The sequence below is a fragment of the Taeniopygia guttata genome, chromosome 5 (assembly GCF_048771995.1).
Source record: "Taeniopygia guttata chromosome 5, bTaeGut7.mat, whole genome shotgun sequence".
Lineage (NCBI taxonomy): Eukaryota > Metazoa > Chordata > Aves > Passeriformes > Estrildidae > Taeniopygia > Taeniopygia guttata.
In genome coordinates, this window is record NC_133030.1 from 5,471,054 (window position 1) to 5,489,821 (window position 18,768).

General features: G+C 40.1%; 1 protein-coding gene across 6 annotated transcripts in view; it reads right to left on the reverse strand.

Moving 5' to 3' along the window:
* MICAL2 (microtubule associated monooxygenase, calponin and LIM domain containing 2) overlaps positions 1-18,768 on the reverse strand; it is a 116,435-nt gene that overhangs the window by 40,579 nt on the left and 57,088 nt on the right. The window contains exons 17-27 of one of the 6 annotated variants that reach the window (XM_041716507.2): positions 17,761-17,865; positions 16,358-16,570; positions 16,046-16,147; positions 15,322-15,450; positions 9,788-9,886; positions 9,278-9,373; positions 7,779-7,965; positions 6,636-6,724; positions 6,229-6,328; positions 3,278-3,335; positions 1,851-2,073 (exon numbers count right to left, since the gene is read on the reverse strand). In XM_041716507.2, the coding sequence (XP_041572441.2) occupies positions 3,295-3,335; positions 6,229-6,328; positions 6,636-6,724; positions 7,779-7,965; positions 9,278-9,373; positions 9,788-9,886; positions 15,322-15,450; positions 16,046-16,147; positions 16,358-16,570; positions 17,761-17,865 (1,161 nt within the window). In that variant the 3' untranslated portion in view covers positions 1,851-2,073; positions 3,278-3,294. Of the gene's footprint in view, positions 1-1,850; positions 6,329-6,635; positions 6,725-7,778; positions 7,966-9,277; positions 9,374-9,787; positions 9,887-15,321; positions 15,451-16,045; positions 16,148-16,357; positions 16,571-17,760; positions 17,866-18,768 lie in introns of those variants that run through there. The other 5 variants (XR_012056175.1, XM_041716506.2, XM_030273443.4 and 2 more) reach the window with 5 other exon arrangements.

The window sequence follows — 18,768 nt, forward strand, 5'->3', positions numbered from 1 at the left end:
CACCAGGTCTTAGAGGTCATTAACTGTGCAAAGAGGCATTGATGTCCCCTGCTCCTAAATCACGGATTTTGGGAGGCACCCAGGACAGGGAGAGCCCAGAGGAGCAGCCTGCCTGCCCCTCATTTAAACAACTGCAGCTCTGCAAAGGGACACAGCATCACAGCTTTTTGGGGCACTGCTGACAGCTGTGGGGCTGGGAGAACTCCAGAGCAGAGCAAGAGGAAGATCCAGGTCTCCTGCTCACAGGGAGCTCTGCTCACATGGCAAGATAAGGAGTTCCAACGAGCTTATCACATTCACACAGACCTTAACCCACCAGGCTCTCCCTTCAGCAGCACTGCCAGCAGCAAAACTGGAACGTGTGGTTTTATTGTGTAATAATTTTGGCCAAGAGTGAGGGAACAAACACAAACTTCCTCCTCTCACGCTGAGCATTTCATCTATTTCTTATCCATACACTGTGTCCTGCCTTGTCTAACAGTGCATGGGCTGCCTGCTGTGAGGTACATCCCTCTCCTGACAGCACTGGCTAGGGATGTGACTGCTTGGGTCTTCTGCATCTCTGGGAGAAATAAATCCAGACTCTCATGTTACCCCAATTCCACTGATATTTTAGCAGGAATGAGTGAAACTTTATGAGAACAGCATGTACATCTGATGCCTCTCAACACTTCAGTGCCAAACAAATCATCACCTTCTGCAGGCAAAAACACTCTTCTGATGTTTCCCTGCCACTGCCTCTGCCTGAAACTGAAAACTGTGCAAAGCGTAAATTCAGTTTTACCCAGTTGATTTGTCTGTTACAATTAAGTGCCAAGTATTGTCCTCAGTGGTATTTGTTGCCCATGTTTTCATAATGGATATAATCTACCTCTCAGACAGCAAACTTTTAACTGTGCCTGGTGGCTTTTCCTTTGGCAGGGAAGATGGAATAGTTCATTGAGAATAACATCTGTTCTTCTTTGGCAATGATGTTGTCTTTAGCAACAATTTGAAAAAAAAAAAAAAATCTGTCATTCAAACAACCCCAGTGAGGTTCAGTTTTAATTCGTTAAAAAAAAAATAAAATCACACAATCTTTCCATTAAACTCTTGGGACTATTCTTTCTAGGATTTTTTTTTTCTTTGAAATGCAAAGGAAGAGATTATGGCTTAAGAATTGCAGAGTAAGCAAAAGCAAGAAAATGAGGGGGAGGAAGACTTAAGAAAGCTCTTCTGGAGAATATGCTGTTTAAAAAGAATTCCACCACCAGCTTAAAATACAAAAATTAAAATAAAAATTTAAACAAGTAATCAAATAAAGCAAGGCAACTGTTAACAGGCAATGGGTCACCACCAGCTTCAGCTTCCAGGGGTCCAGCAGGTACTGGGAAGAGCACTCCAGAGCGAGTAGCAAAGGTAAAGATTTATCCTGGGTTATTACCTGCTTTTCCTGAACACAACAAAAAATCCGAACACATTAACTTATTACCTTTATGACATATGTTAATATGTAAAGTAACAGTGTAAGGAAAGGTAGCAGAGGCCAAAGAGAGGAGGAAAATGCTGTTTGTGTGTGCCCCATGCCCACCAACACCAGCTCCTCATCCCCAGGAAGGGTAAAACCCAGCACCAGTCACCCTGGATCTGCAGCAAGGGGAAAACTCCTCAGGGACCTTGATGTGCATCACAAGGGACACACATGCAATGACACCACCACAGTGAAACTCTCGGGCCTCTGGCTCAGGCCACAAGCAGGGTACCACCACAGCATCCACCACAAGAGGAAGGTGCAAAACCAGTGTGAAGTCACTACCAAGTCTCTGTACCCAGGAAATTTTTTATAAAAGGAAGAGATGAAACAAGGAGACTTATAAAGAACTACATTTATTTTTGTTTACAGCAGATATCATAAATAAAGCTATAACAATTTTCACTATGTGCAAAATACAGAATTTCCATGTGAAAATTTAAATACAGAGTTAAAAACTATTTAATAAAAATATTCAGTTAAGAATATAAAGTAAAAGGAAGACAGAAGATTTAGGAGGAGAAGGACAGAATCCTCACTGGGCAGGAAGAGCAAGGAAAACTCTGCAACAGAGAGTAAAAAACACAGCAATAGGAAGTGGTTTGAAATGGCAGACCTTTATGTCATGACCTTCATATTAAAGCATGCTGAGCTTTATAACAACACACTGCAGCCCTGAAATACACTAGGAGTCACATCCCAGCCATTTGTGCAGGAAATGACGTTTGAAACACTGAGAGATTCTGTGTGGGCACAGTGTAGAGACTTTCAGAGCCATCGAGTCATTTTAGGATACCCACATGAATAAATACAATTGGCTGAGTTGTGCAAATGTACAGACCAGCAAGATAAGGAGCCTGGGGCTCTGGCCCTACTGCCTTCCTTGTTCCTGCCTGAGGTGTGTGGAATAGGGCAGAGGATGTTTGGCCCCTCCTAAGATCGATCCCCAAAGGCCTTTCCCTTTGAGAGGGGTCCTCAGCCAGACCCTCAGTGTACTTGCTGGTCAGCCTGAGCCCTTGGTTCTTGCTGGGATTCATTTCCCCTTCTAGATTGTCACCTGGTGATTATACAAACTGGACCTTATGTAAAAAAATACATCCAAAATAATGGTGGGAGTTGGTCACGGAGAAGGGTGGCAACATCTCATGCAGCAAGAGAAACGCAATCAGAGTGCCAAGCAAGGCCCAGGTAATAAAACCACTCACACCAAAGCCCTCTGGAACCTGGCATGTTGATAGAGAACCACATGCACTTCTAGGCCTGCCTACGATGTCACTTGGGGTGGAAGACTAGAACTTGCACCATTTTGGCTAATTTGCCTACAGAACCTTTTAAACCACGCTTTTCCAGTAGGAAAGCAGGGACACTGCTTGCTCATTGGGTGTGTGAGCTTGATGCAAATAGGTGTTCGTGTTAACCTGGAAAATCAGATGGGTCATCTCACCCTTTCCTTATTTTAAATCCTTCCTTTAGTTCTTTGAAAGAAGGCTTTAACAAGTTCTTTCAAGAAACCCTTTACTTGCCTAACTTACCTTAAAGGCACAGGGAAGCACACATGCACAGACACAGAGAGAAAAACATTACTTCTTCCAGAACTGTGAACTCAGCAACAGGTTAAATAATCATGCCAAAGCTCCATTAATATACCAGACGCACAGATTGCTCCAACAGTTAAAAAAACCAAAAAACAACAAAACAAAACACACAATGAAATGCTTTCAAACAACAGGGTTAGTCGTGTAATTTTGGAACTGGAAAAAAAATCACCTGAGAGCAGAAAGGCTTCAGCCAGTGAGCGGGTGCAGCACCGGAATGTTGAATTGGACTACAAGCAATGAGGGAGATTGGCAGAGAAGACAGCAGGGAAGAAAACACAGAACTTCACTTGGTTATGTAGGAAAGCATCAGGAAGATTACATCGGTACAAAGAATAACTGGGCAAAGTGAAACTGCCTTTTTTTTCACTCAATTATCAATGAGGACAAGCAGGTATGAGTATTACTAGCAGAACAGTAAGATGAAATCAAAAAATCAACCAATTGGAATGATACCAATAAAATAACTCTCCCAACAGAATCACCTGCAAAATCCAAGTGGAATATGCAGGGTAATTAAGATTCCTCAGGAAAACATTTTCATTACACAAGTTCCTGAATTTTGTTGTGGAAATGTAGTGATTTATAGGTCATTATACAAATCTATATAAAACCAATACCATATTTTAAATGTTTAAATTTAAATTTTTAATTTAAATTTCTTTTTAAAAATCTTATTTAAAGATTCAAAAATCTTATTTTTACACTTTCTACTAGTAACATTCATTTGGTTTAATTTCATTGATCAGAGATTTCCAAGTTTCTTACTATACCACCATTTTCTCTACATTTACCATTATGCTCGCTCTGCCATAGTAAAGAGCAGGAGAAAACATTAGGAAGAAGTGTTCCTAAAGATTTTCCTATTGACAAACTGAAACTAAAATTGATGGCAGCCCAAATCTGGAAACCTGACTGCCCAGCAGTTTGCTGTGTTGCAAGAGTAACCACACTGCAGACTGCCTCCTTTTTAGGGTGAAACAGTTACTATCCTTAGAAAATAATTTAAAATAGTACAGTGTTTCCAAGCTAGGTTTTTTTAAATGCTGCAAGAAAGGTACAGATATATTACATATACACAGATGGCCACCACGTAACTGTAATTATTGCTGTGTCCACTCAATGTCTAGCAAAGTTTGGCTGAATACATTTTTAGCATTAAAGGCAATTTATGTCAAAGGAATGCTACCTTATATCTAACAATTTTCTTCAAGCACTTTTTCAAGTTCTGTGCATAAAAATAACAATTTTTTTTCCCCAAAATACATAACCACTCTAAAACGTGAAAAACTCATCCTCGTAGTTTAAAGAAAGTCAAACTATCTAGAAGAAAGATCCAGTTTGTAATTTATTTTAAACAGCAGACACATTTCCTTCTCATACCTAAGAGGCAAAACAATTTAAATCACCTTTTCCCACATTATATTAAATCAAATCAAAACAGCAAACCCCAAGACCTGCCAGCCCATAGGCAGCACAGTCATTTGAGACCACTGGCAGGTGAGCCTCAATTTTGATATTAAATGAATGCAACAGTATTTCCTATTGTTTATGCCACATTCTTCTGGCTACAAATAAATGCTACAGATGCTTCTCATTTTAGACTGCACATATTGCCATGTTTAAGGATTTGCCTATTTCCTGGTAAACTTCTCAATATAAATAAGTACTTGAAAGGCAGGGAGCATGCTTACCTAGCTGGCTAACTAGGCTGAAAGTAATGAGCATTGGTATGTCACTGTGTCCTTGGTGTTTAACAGATTAAGGTACACCTTCTGATAAAGGTTGAGGGACATCTGAAAGAAATTTACTCATCTGCTGCTCCAGAGAATAGAATTTCACCTTTCTGCCACCAGCTGCACATGTTGAAATGAATTACCCAAGTAAAAAGTTTCTGCCTAAGAATACATTTCTAGGCTTTTGATGTTTGTTCTAAACCTGCATTTTTTAAAAATTCCAAAAGAGACTGGGAGTAGTGCCTGCCCAGAGGCACAACTGGAGTGACTTCAGTTACAAAGGAGTGCTCCATAAATTGGTATGCCTCATATCAGCCACCAAATGAGGAAGTCTTGACTTGAGGAATGTTCGGTCTACTTCTTTCTACCAGTTTCTTTGACTTAAAATTTCAATCAAGCCTTCATTCAACTATCATTTGCTCTTCAAATTTATTGAAAAACTTCAAATAAATTAGTAGAACAGATAATACCCACTATCAACAAAAGGTATCCATCGCATGTAAAGCAATGTAAAAGGCATGACTAGGAGCAATGTGAATTATGTACACGATTTTTTAAAAACATATTCATGCAAGTAAAAATCTCATAACCTAGAGCAAAGATGAAAGCAAGAAAACTAAAAAAGCTACATGCCATACTCAGGTTTCAAACCCCAGTCATTTGTCAGAAATATTCCTGAAAGAACACACATTCTTTCATGGTCTAACTGAAAAAAGAAAAAAAAGGCTGGGGAGAATAGGAAGAAAAATGGTTTCAAAATGCACCATCTTCTCCAGTGGTCTGATCACAGAATAAAATGGGGGGGGGGGGGTGGAGGGGGAAAATAATCTATTAAATATCCTTCATCTGACTCCATGTTCTGGAAATGTGTTTGGACACTGTCCTTCATGCTCTAACATACAGTACATTTTATGTTGAAAATTTCACTTGTACCTCGCTTCTATCAGAAGGAATCCACCACTCAATGAAGGCATGTGTCAAATTGCACAAAGAGCAAAAACAAGGCCCTCCAAACCAAAAATTCCCCTCGAGAAAAAATCAGCCAGGCTGTTAATTTTGAAAACTGGAAAGGCACAACTGAGCAAGACACACAGAAGGATTCAAACCCTACAGAATCTTTTCACCCATTCAAGCACATTTTCAAGTGATAGCTCTGCTTCCCGGTACATGTGAGTGAGTACCTCTAGGAGAGCACAGAGGAGTGGCACCCCAAGGCTCAGGAGTTCGTACAGGTAGGTATAGTTATATGCATTGTCCCTGAAATGGAGGTGGGTAGCGTGCAGGAAACCATGCATCCAGTTAGACAGGCGGCTGGGAATGTCAAGCAGATCCCTGGTCACCCGCAGGGGCCAGCTTAGCGTGCCCCGTAAGAAGGAAGTCAGGATACCTGGGGACCTGTCCTCTGGACTGCTAGCAGTGGACAAACTGCTTTCTGTGGTGATCTCTGAGTGTTTGGCTTCCACTTTCTTCCATGCGTCTATCGCCTCCTTAGAAAAAGCATTAAAAAATAAAAAGTGTTAAATATACCTCTAAAGTAGGTAAGTCCCGTTTCTGATATTGTCTTCAAGTCTTTATATGCATTTTCATTTCTAGTTGCTCTTAAGTTCAACTTTACTTTGCATAGAAAAGCTAATCCGTTGAGAATCAGATTATTGTTAGATATGCCAAACTCACAGAATGAGAAGATTTGTATTTTAGCACTGATTTTACTGCACATGAGGTAGAAAACATCCACACACACACAAGTACTTCACCCTACCCCAAGATTGCATTGGCAATATAATCACTCCATACCTTTCCATGGATCTGTATTGTTGCCCTTCTCTTTCTGTGCTTTGTACTGATTCTGCAGTGCGTAAAATGAGGTTTACAGTAAAATTTACCTACAAGAGGGAAAAATCAGTTACAGGATATGTTATCTATACACATATGGACTTAAAAAACACTGTTGCATCTATTAAAAAAAAAAAAATTAAACCAGGATGATGAGCAGTTGGGCAGCAAAAGGAATAGGAAACCTGGCACTGATTCTGACAAACAGCTCTGAATAGGTTTCTTTTACAGATTTGCACATTAGTTCAATAACATAAGGTCATTTATCTACCTCTCAGGTATAAGATTAATAAATAGCAAAAAAACAACATCCCATAAACATAAAGGTACAAGCTAACACAAGACATCAAGCAGAAAAAAAAAAGGGCAATAATCTGCTCAAAAAGACATCTTTGCAAATTCTCCACACTGAAAAAAGAACCACTTAGACCTTGAATCTTTAATATTTTTGCGGAGATCAGGTTAATACCCTGATCTACTCAAATACTTTGGCAGGGACAAATGAAGTTCAATTCAGTTTGATAATTCCATTCCAAACCAAAAAAAAAAAAAAAAAAAAAAAAGGAAAACCCCAGGATTTAGGTGAGATGAAGCATCCAAGATCTGAACCTCTTGTTCTACAGCAGCCTGGAGCCTGGAGTAAATCACACTACTGCTTTCAACTCCTGACCATAACATTGTAACAGAAATAACCTACATTCCCTGCATCCATGTAAATCTGCCACTGCTATGGCTTGTCCTTATAATCATGTTACTTAATAGCCAGGTTTGTTTAAATGGAGATAAGAATAACTCTATATTATTGGAGAAACCTCACCCCTTTTTCCCTCCCCTTACTTTGACCTGTGATTCGACAAAATGCATTTTGTCCACTCAACTTATTTTCCACTGAGGATTTCTTCATTTACAGCTCAGGTCATAAGCCAACTCTTTTGAAAAGTAGGACTGCAAGTACGAGGACTCAAAGATCAGCAGGGACACAAACAGCACACTTGGCAGACCTCCTCCTGACCGTGCTACCAGGACAGATCTTTCTCCTTAGTCCCAATAAGAGGCACCAATACTCAGACATTTCAAAATACTCCTAAACAGCTCCTACATTACCTTCTTCAACATCAAAGGCATAAATTCCTAAGCGGAGTGTTGTAGAACATATTTCACACTTGAAGCACTCCCTGTGAAAGAAGTGGCCTTCTGCACTCAGCCGCTCCATGACATAGACCCGTTTCTTGCAGAAATAACAAATGTCACTCCCCCCGATGGACTTGGGGAATTCTTTTCGCAGAGAACCCTGTTCAAAGATAAAAAACAACATAAAGCTGTGCCTCCACACCCAGATATAAATCCTTATGAAGGGGGCAGCTTCTTTAACTGCTTGAAAGGTTGCACAGCACCCTCCAAGAAAATACCAGTAGGGCATTAGTCAGCTTTTTATTACTCGTTATTGCAATTCTGTAGGTTTATGCAGCAATTAATAAATCAGACATCACAAGGATTTTAAAGAGGAGACTTTGATGCTGGACTTGCATTTAGTTTCTCTCTAGGAGTTCACCAACATTTTGATTACTCAGGTCCAAGAGCAGCATCACCCCTGAGTACTCCCTCATCACCCTGCACCATCCTGGCTCCAGGACTTGTGTCTCTCTCAGAAAGTGAAGACACACCTCACCAGCCTCAAACAGCAGACTTGCAACTGCCGCCAAGCAAAAAAACACACTGAACTCTCAGTTCAGACACAATCTGGAGGAAAATGCAGGTTTGTGCTTTAAGTTCCAGGAGGAAAAGCAGTCTTCAAACACTATACCCTTCCCATCGTCAGAGCTATGCCTCCCCTCTCAGCCATGTTCCTCCCAAGACTACAGCCCAACCTGGGGCTTGGTTAGCTTCAAAAATCACTTTGTTTCCTACCACACACATTCAGAACATTTCTAATGCATTCAAAATACAATCCATATTAACCACGTGAAACTATTTTGAAAGTTTGTTGAAATTAGGCTGGTAATTAACATCCTTTAATTGCCATGACTCTCATCCCCTCTTACATACACACAAAAGGTACAGAAAAGTGAACTAGAAATTGATTAGATGCCAGTGGACTTCCCTTTTCTTATTAGAGGCAGCTAGGAGGATGTTATTTTGCATTACTGTATTATGGTTGGTTACAGGTGGGTATAGGTTCTGTGCCTGCCACATCCATCACCACCTCCCTCCCCTTCCACCATCCCTGCTGCCAGAGGAGAGGTACCACATGGATGGAGGAGGAAAAGTCCAAGGCACATTCAGACAGCAGCACACAGTCCACACAACTAATCTTTCATTGGTGAGCAAAAGACAGCCTTGGAACCATTTCTAAATGTTAAGTAGAACTCACAATTATCATTTGTCACATAGTCTTCTGCTGAAAAGTTGAGAATTCTATTCCAGATCTACCACTGATGGATCACTTTAGAGCACGAATCTTTCCAAAGAAACAACCATGCAAAAGGAAAACCACACAGATGTGCTTTTAAAGCCATGGTGTTAGTAGTTACAGTGAAGCTGAAACAACTGAGTTTAGTGCTGGCTGGTAAGTAAAGTGTCATCACCACAACACAACACCTTACTTGGCTTCCCAGTACCTGACAGCCCTGAGTGGTGGAGGCAGCAGATGGTAAGTGAGGAATGGGGCAAGAACCTGCAGCTCTGTCCAGAGACCGCTTCTGAATTCAACACAGAACAAGGTCAGAGTTGAGAAACAGCCCTCTTCAAAAGGAGGCACAGTGATTCAGCACTTGAGTGTTAAAAATAACTGCATAAGCATGTACTGCACAAAACTTTATTTAGAAGCCACCCTGAGTAATAATTGTCTTTTGTTTCTAATTATACAGTAATTACATTTCATAAAAGCCTTCTGAAGTTTTAATTCACAGCCAAGTAAAAGAAATAGAAATAGAAGATGTGGAGAGCAACATTTCCATCAGCACATTGTGCCAATGTGCACCTGATTCTTTTGAAAAGTGTTAGACCTTTCCTAAGGCTTCAAGTGCCCCACAACTGGGGTCTTAAGTCAGGATGGCATTCTGGGAACATTACTCTTAAGTCAAATTACTGTTTCTTTGTGGGTTTAGTCTTACCAGTTCAAGCTGTGCCTTGGGTCTGTGATCATTCACATACAGATTTACAAGAACTTCAGCCACAGCTCCAATGGCATGTGAGACCTTTCCTACAGTCGTCTAATCAGGAAAGGGGAGAAGATGAAGAATAGAAGGAAGAGCTTTAATTACCCTTGGAAGATAATTTAAAGACAAAAAAGGACAAGAATGATTTGGGCACATGCAGACATTGATACAGGGAGGCAGGAGAAAGAGCAGAGGGGAAGTCCAGCAGAGCACAAGCATGTTCATGCGTGACTAGTGTGGGACCACAGAAGGCTTCTGTGCAGCCCACAGACTTTTCTCTGAGGATGACTGAGAAGTTCCTAATGGGAGCAAATGCTTCTCCTCAAGGCTTCCTGCTGTGTCCATGACAGGCTGAGCTGGGAGCTACTGCCTGGCTATCTGAGCTGCACATTCTGATATTAAAAAAACTCTGTTGTTCACTTCAACTTCTCTGGGACTTAGCTGTTACATTTCAGAACAGGGGTGGGATTGAACTCCATATGAACACTCCCCAAACTGTGACATTTCAGGGAACATTCTATGAAAATGTATGAGCCAAGTCCCACACAGAAATGTTTTGTTTGCCCTCTCCCCAGTGACTCATTGCAATGTCAGAGAGAACTGGAGAAACCACGCTCATGAGAGGGAAACATCTCCTTTAATCTGCTTCAGCCACAGAAGTTAGGCTGTTTTTAACCAAATGTATCAATCAGGCCTGCAAGGAGCCAGCAGTGGCTTAGGCTGTGGCTCCAAATGCACAGCAGACAGACCGATGACTGCGAGGATCTGCCAAAACACCTGCCTGGGGGCTGGAGCAGGGGAAAAGTGTGTGTGAGTGGCAGCAGGTAGGTAGGTACTCTGCTCCTGGAAAACGGACAGCAAAGGCTTCACAGATTTACAGAAATATTTTCTACTCTAAATCAAATATCCTGTATTGATTGGGATTTCAGCTTTCTAGTCAATGTACGATCCCACAGCCTCTCTGGCAGCCAATGCAGCAAGGGCCATCCTGGTTTGGCTAGGGCTCTGGTAATCTGCTTCCAAAGTCAGGGCACTGGTTTTTTCCATAAAGACAAATACATGATATCATATCTAACTCTCCATTTGCCTCTCACAGAGCCCAAATCTCAAGGAAGTCCCCCTCTTCTCAGTGAAATGATTTATCTACTGCCACCACACCAAGTCCTGCTAATTGAAGGTTTTAAAATACCTGAAAGTTACCATGAAGAAAGAAGAAAAATAAAAATTCAACAGTATTCAGAATACTTTAAAACAATTTTAAAGCATTTTCTATCAAGTTTAAAAACACTTATAATGCACTGTGGGTGTGTTTTAAAAAATTATTATGGATAAAAAAAAAAACAAGGGAACATGTCCAATCCTTTACAGCTCCCCTTATCTTTTGAGAGTTATCTCATCATTAACTTGATATCCAGGCAGGTACAAAATATACATGTTAAGACTACAAAGTCCATTTAAGGGATAAATTTCTGTCCTGTTTGGTCTTGTTTAGCATAAAAAGACTTTAAAATATTATTCAATATCTGGATAATTTGTGGGTAACAGCTGCAATGTGAACTGCTAATCCCATGCCACAACGCTGTCCCAAGTGGCACACTGATTTATAAACCACTCCAAGAGGTTCTACTTGCTCCTAAAGGAAAACTACGTTCCTTTGATTTGCTTAAGAACATGGAACAAAAAAAAATTTCCTCCCCAAATTCTGCACTTCTGAATATGCTGAGCAATCTCCAGGCCATGTACAAGTTCTTGTCCACAAGATCCAAGGTAAAAGAAAGTGTTCAAAGTCAGCTGAAGCACAAAGTTTTCCTTGAACTGGAGCAATCAGTTAAACAACAAGGCTGTGCTTGAAGTACAAGTAGTTGAATTTCAGGAAAAGTATCCTTGAGCCTGAACTACACCTTGAAATTCATCAGGTTGGCTGATTTTGTTCTCCTTTCATTGGAAAAATCTATGTCAACATTAAAGCAGTCAAAACAAGAAAATTGCATGTTTACAAACACTTAAAAAATGTTATTAAAAAGGAAATGTTCCTATAATGAATGTGAATTCACATTCCAAGTAAAAGCAAGCGAGATTTCAATTTAATTTAGCAACTATGCCCTTAAAACCAAGCTTCAACTTTTGGTCAGCCCTGACTTGGTCAGGCAAGAGATGATGTTGTACACCAACAGGACTATTTTGTTCAGTTCAAGTGCCACTCAGTCACCAAGCAGAAACATCAGGCCAGGATGAGCATCCACCAAGAGCACCTGCCACCCTCAGAGGCATGCAAAGAACATCCTCAGTGCTCCGAGGCTGCTGCTCTACTCAGACCACACAGCTTTGTAATGCTGGGGCCACTGTCTGCATGGAACAGAATATTGCCCATACTTCAGGCAGCTTTATGCCAGCAGCATTAAAGCCTTTGCTGAACAGGAATCCTAAAGAGTTACCTTACACGGTGAATTTCAGGGAACAACCAGAAAACGCTTAAAAATCCCAAGTGTTTGTGATTTCCCCAGACTGCTGAGTGTCAGTGGCATGCTGCTTTTCAGCAGGTCGACCAGGGTGGTTATTACCATGGGAAGAGAAAGCTGCCTTCTGTATTCCCCTGTGTTATTATTCAGAACTGCACAGCCAGCCAAGTAAGCCTCAGTAGCATTCTCATAAAACAAAGGAAATATGCTCTCTGCCTCCAAAAGCATACAATGCTTTCCCTTTGTTCTTTCATATCCTTAATGATTATTCTGGCCTTATTTTGCTTTGAGGGTGATTTATTTACTTTTTGTACAAGCTGCTACGTATATTTTCCCTCTGAGATAAACAATATTTGAGTAATAAGTTACTGTGTGTAGGAAACACCCCAGCACTGCTTACTGCTGGTAATTAGAGTCACGTCACTGAAGGGAAGTTTTTGGTCCAAGCTCTGCAGGGAGTAAATTGATTGCAAAACCTTCCCAGTTCTTAAGACACACAGTGTGGATTCACTCATGCAAAGCTCAGATTAACAGAGTTTTCTGAAGGTCAATCCAACCTTGAGCAGAAAACAGGAATAACCAAAGCCCAGCATGTAATATAATGTATGCTAACTCATAATTCTAGCTATGTGAATTTTGACAGCTGATTGAAGCTAGAAGGCACTTTTGATTATTATTGACATATTGCACACAGAAGGTAATTCTTACTAAGTTGTAATGACTGCATGTCTTGAAAGAAACAATAAGGTCCCACAGCCTTCTTTTCAAGTGTTCCTTGCAGGACTTAGACTTAATAACAAGTTTCTGTAATTAGGCAGCATGATTTCATAGCCACCCTTTTCAATAACTGTGTCTCCATAACTAATACTGTTCCAAGGAAAACTCAACAGGTGCAATGGTTTGTCATGTCTGGTAACAACCTCAGAACTAACCTGAAATTAAAATGACAGCACTAGCTATTTAAAACCATGGGAAGGTGCTGATATTTATAGGTCATATATCGTGAAGCCTTACAGAACTCGAAACACTTCTATAACCTTCTATTTGTCTTCTGGGGAAAAAGCAGAAACACTGACAGCAACACATAGCAGTTCTTCCTGTTGGTTTATCAATCCCAAAACACTTTCTGATACTGAAGCCTACACTCAACTAATGCTAATTCTCAGAATAGAGAGTAGAAATTCAAATTTTGAGACCCATAACCCCCCTCAAGGTAACAGAGACATAGGCAGTACATATTCCTGGTACATATTCACAGCAGAGAGGTCCAAATGTATTGTTGAACAGCACTTAAAAATGCACACTGTGCATCTGAAATAATGCTGATTTTTTATTTATATAGCACTGCACGTTTAGTCAGTGTTTTATAGAGCAGGATAAAATTTTCACGTTCTGAAAAGTGTGCAATCTCTAAGGATAAAACACAGGGACAACAATTTGACCCTGAAAGGGAAAGGATAGATTCTATTACCACCTGTGCTCCTGACAGGAGGAGTAAAGATCACCTGATCATTACCAGACCTGCTGTTTAAAAATTTTCCAAAATGCCACACAAAATGCACCATAGTAACACCTATGAAATGCAGTGTACAAGAGGCTGGCAGCCTCTACTACACATGGAGCTGTGTATGCAGGCATCAAAATGCTCATGTATGTAGATCTGCCAACGTGTAAATGCAGTCCTACTTAACTAGCCAAATATTTACCCAGTGAGATGAACATATATTTACTGTGCTGGTGACAGAACTAGATTTTCTTGCTTCAGCTGAGCTGCATTCTGCCAGTATCTCTGGAGAGAGCACTTTTCAGCTGAAGTAAACTCAGCCTGAGTGAAACCAAGTAACAACAAACTATTGCCACACCATTTGGGTACAAAGGCAAACTAATCAAGGCTGTCAGCGCTCTTTAAACAAAATCCAGTTTTTAAAACATCCAGGAAAAAAGATTGCTCAGAACAAAGGTTCTCCAAGAAGTGATGGTAAAGTCCCAATGAAATAATTTCTCACATATTTTCCATATAATTAAAAGCCTAGTTCTCATATTCTAAAGGGTTTTTCAGATAGCTTGGGCTTGGATTTTTTTTTTTTTTTTTTTATTCTCTTGGCAGAGTCACAATAGTTCTCCAAATCAAATGAACATCAGCCCTCAGTCTTTTGGAAACCATGACTTAGCTTAAAACCCATCACATGCTATAGCTCTTAGGTCATAAAAAGTAAGAGGTAAATCCAGAAAAAGGAATTACTTTCAAGATGAATGAAAGGAATTAGGGGATTACTGCAGCGAGGCATCTGCTGAGCTTGCAGTGTCCTTGAAGGGCCGTGTCCCCTGTATTTCCCTGGGGATTGGGTGCCAGGCAGTCATCACAACACAGCCCATTAGCATCAGTCAGAGATACTCAGTTCTCTGACTGAAGTTTCATCAAGTATGGATGTGTCCTCTCCATAAAGTCTGCTGCTACAAAGAACTGTATTCTAGATATTCACATGCAGAAGCCAGTTTAAAGTACAAATAATTAAACAAACAATAATAAAATGTCTTTATTGATAAATACTCATACAATTCTAAGACACGTCCATCCTAAGATGTGGTTATAAAACCGTCTTTGGGCAGGTTTTCCCCTGCAGAGCAGATGGATATTCTTACGAAAAGAAACATAAATGCCACCCAAGAAAACGAACCAACCCCACAGCATTCAGTTTGCTTTATAATGTGAAGCTTTCTTCAGCATACCTGTGGTATCATCCAACAGCAGATCTTATTATTGAAAATAAGCAGCAATGCAAAATTATCAGAATTGAAGTAAAAAATGTTAACCATTTGTTTTGCTCTTCAGCTTTTACCTGAGCCATTTGTGATGACGACATTTCGCTTACAAACATGCAGAACTAACACCAAAAAAGGACAGTTTGATTTAAATTTGAATTATAACCTATACAACAGATCTGCTGGCAGCACCTTCCATCCAAGCCATTTCTCAAGCAGCTTGAGTACAAGTTTGGGTTTTACATGAAAAATCTCTTAAGAGAGTACCTGTTGAGAAGAAACAGCAGAGGAAGCTGAACCAACAGATGATGAAGCAGCAACAGTTGAATGATGAGGTGGAGAGCAAGAGGGAGTTGGGGGCTGAGAATGGGGTAAGCCTTTAGTAGGTAGCTTATTCTGTGTAGAGCAGAAACAGGAGAGTTATCCAAGAGACAGTGACATCAACACAGGTTAAGTTCACCGTCATGCATCAAAAAACCCAGAGACAACAATGACAGTTCTACTCTTCCCTCTACCTCTGCACAGTAAGGGCCCATGGAAATCATCAAGGCACCTTCATGGTAAATGATATTACTGTACTATTTCTTTAATAGAAATATTCACAGTGGGCAGTAAGGTAAGATAGTGCTGGGAGAAAGCATAATGAAATCCAGCAAAAATCAGAGTGCACAGAGGAAAACTGCTCAGCAAGTTGTTAGAAACTGAGCCAGCAGTGTGTGCTTAAGCACAAGACATAGTTTATTTGAACATATTTCTCTCCTGCTAAAGCACTCTGGTTAGCTTTTTGATTCAGACTGTTTTACCGCAATTAAACTATGCAATAATATTTAAACAACACTTTTTACTAGTTTCAGTGGGATCCACGTTACTTTTCAGATCCACACAAAATGAAAGGAAGTTAAAACCAAAACCACTGCAATTTCTTTCCCTTCATGAATTCTTATACACCTTCCAATTCAGCAGTTCTTCAGGTGCAAAACTTAAAATTCACCTTTGGAAACTCCATGTATCCAAACATTGAGGCGAGATGTGCTGCTTTCTCTTTAATGTTCTTTTTATGGAATTCCCTATTTGCTATGCTCTGAGCTCTTTTCTGCAGTGACAGCCAGAGAAGGACAGCCAAGAAAAGAAAGAGAGAGATTACAGTTAAAACCACATCCATCAACAAAACATAGAAGTATGTAGGAAGACTTCTTATTGTCTTAATACAACCTACAGTCAACAGAGAACAAGCCAGCAAAACCACAGTACACAGATCATCATAGGCATTTAAGAGACAGAAAGGAAAAAAGTTGCTTGTCACCTGTTTCATTTTTTCCTCCAGGTGCTGAAGACGCTCAAGCACTCCAGAAAGTACAAATGCAGCAGAACAGGCAGATGCAAGATTTTCAGAGGTTTCTGACAGACTGGGCTGGAGATCTGTTTTGTGCACAGTCTTTGCTCTCCTGGCCATATGATCAGAACCATTTAAAGACTGTTTGGGTTCCCTGACCTCGTGTTCACTCCTAGCTACCACCTGAAACCGGGAAACACTTGAAGTGAACAAAACTCTGCTCTCTGCACTACCATGCAGTATATGCAGCTTTTAAGGATGCTTCTGAAAGAATGGCACAGTCATGCACGTAACTAGAAATAAAATGTTCTCACATCACTCTTTGCACAGTATCTACTGCACTTCTGGTGCTTGTGGGCATGCACTGAAATAAATCAGTCCTACACAACTTGTGCAGGCCTTAGCATCCTTCTCTACATTTCTGAGTATTTGTGAATAACCTCACATCTTCTAGGGTTTGCAGCTAAAGTTTTGGGTTGCATCACATCTGCCTGGAACTAAGCTTGTAATCAAATTATATTTATGAGGATTTCAACAGTAATTCTTGCCATAGTTCTAGATCTAGTCTGACCCAAATCAGTATATTATATATTTCAGATTTAAGGAATTTTCTGAGGCATTCAGAACACATCTCTGAATTTGAGGTTTCATATAAAATAGCTTCTGACCTATAGATTTCCACATGCAATACAGATTTCATTTCACTGCAGACTGCTCTTGAAGAGCTACTACAGGATATTTACTTCATTTTAAAACTCTGATGAAAAGTGAATATCAATACTGTTTGAGATGAGATTGCTTTCAGTGAAAGTACTAAGTGAAAAATTTAGACAACATTGTCAAAATTTTTTCTCCATATATGTGATGCTGCAAGAGAGCTTTCAGCAGAAATTCTTATCACAAGTTCTACTTATAGAAATAAAACACCTGAGCAACAATACCAGCGTTTCAATGCTCAAGCTTTTATCTTTTTGCCAGGTTTCTCTCTTAGCCTTATCATTACAATAGCCTAAAGCATCAAGTACATGCATAAATTTTCTGGTACTGCTGTAGTTTTTTCACATGTTAAATGTCACTGTGTAATTACATTAATACAATTTGGAGCCTAGATATGGTAACACAGAAATCAACACTTATGTTTCCAGGGTATTTCCACACTTTCTGAGAGTTTTCTCATCTGGAAAAAAAGATGGAGTAAAAAAGCCTTAATTTTCTAATGGGATTTTCACAATTCTCAGCTAAATGTGCCTGTGAACTCTGCAGTTTCCATCCAAATACTGCTTTGTATCTTGTGTAGCCCTGGGATAACAGCGAGTTCCCAGCAGTGACAGAAATGCTGTGATTGCCAGGTGTTACCCATAGGAGCTTCCTACCTGCCTTTTTGGTTGAGGTGGAAGAAGGCTTGGATCCATAGGTTTAGCAAAGCGAGGATTAACAGGAGGGTCAGAGGACAGCAGGGCTGGTCTATCTGTTAGCTCCTTGTAAAGCATTTTTAAAATTGCAAAGACAGAGTGAAGGAGGGGAAAAAAAGGAAGACAGTAAATAATTTCTGAGGCAGGAAGAAATAAAAAGCTTCTTTTAAAGACACACTTTGCATATTCTTGCCAGCCACCCATTTTATTAGCAACTTCTACCTATGTGTTAGAGTTCAACACATTCAGTCCTTTTTAACAGAGTTTATGATCAAAATAACTTCCTTCAGCATGCCTGTGGAAATCTCTGGCCACTTACCATACACCAAAAGCTCAGGGCATTGACAAGTAGCCAGGTAGCATGCAAACAACTTTGGTTCGAGGATAGACAAAGTCACTGGACATCTATAAAGCCTACACTATTGGAGGACCAAAATATTTAAATAAACAAACAAATACAGGATGGAGAATTAAGAAAGCCACCATCTTTGTCAAAACATCCACACCTTGCTCATCCTTCCTTCAGATGACAGACCTAAATTCTGCTGATTCCAACTATTTCTGGCTGAAGTGTGACTTTAAGCTTCTCCCCCATACCTTGGCAGCATGGGATTGTTTTTAAAACATCTCTAGTCACACTAACAACAAACCACGAAAACGCTGTATGATGCACAAATGTATTCCACTCTGCCTAGTTTTGGAATGGAAATGGCAGCCAGACATATCTTGTAAGAGATTAGGTTTCCTTTTGACACTCCCTAGATTTTCCATAAAGACAGATTCCACAGGATACGCAGTGTCCTTTATTTGAAAAATACAGGCAACAACAGGCCTTCTGCAATACTGCATACAGCCAGCTTAGGTTTCCAAATAACACAGATTCTACAGTCTCACTCCCATGAGATTTCTAGACACTGTAACACATAGCTATATATTTTTGTTAGATGCATTAGTCAATCTGTATGAGTT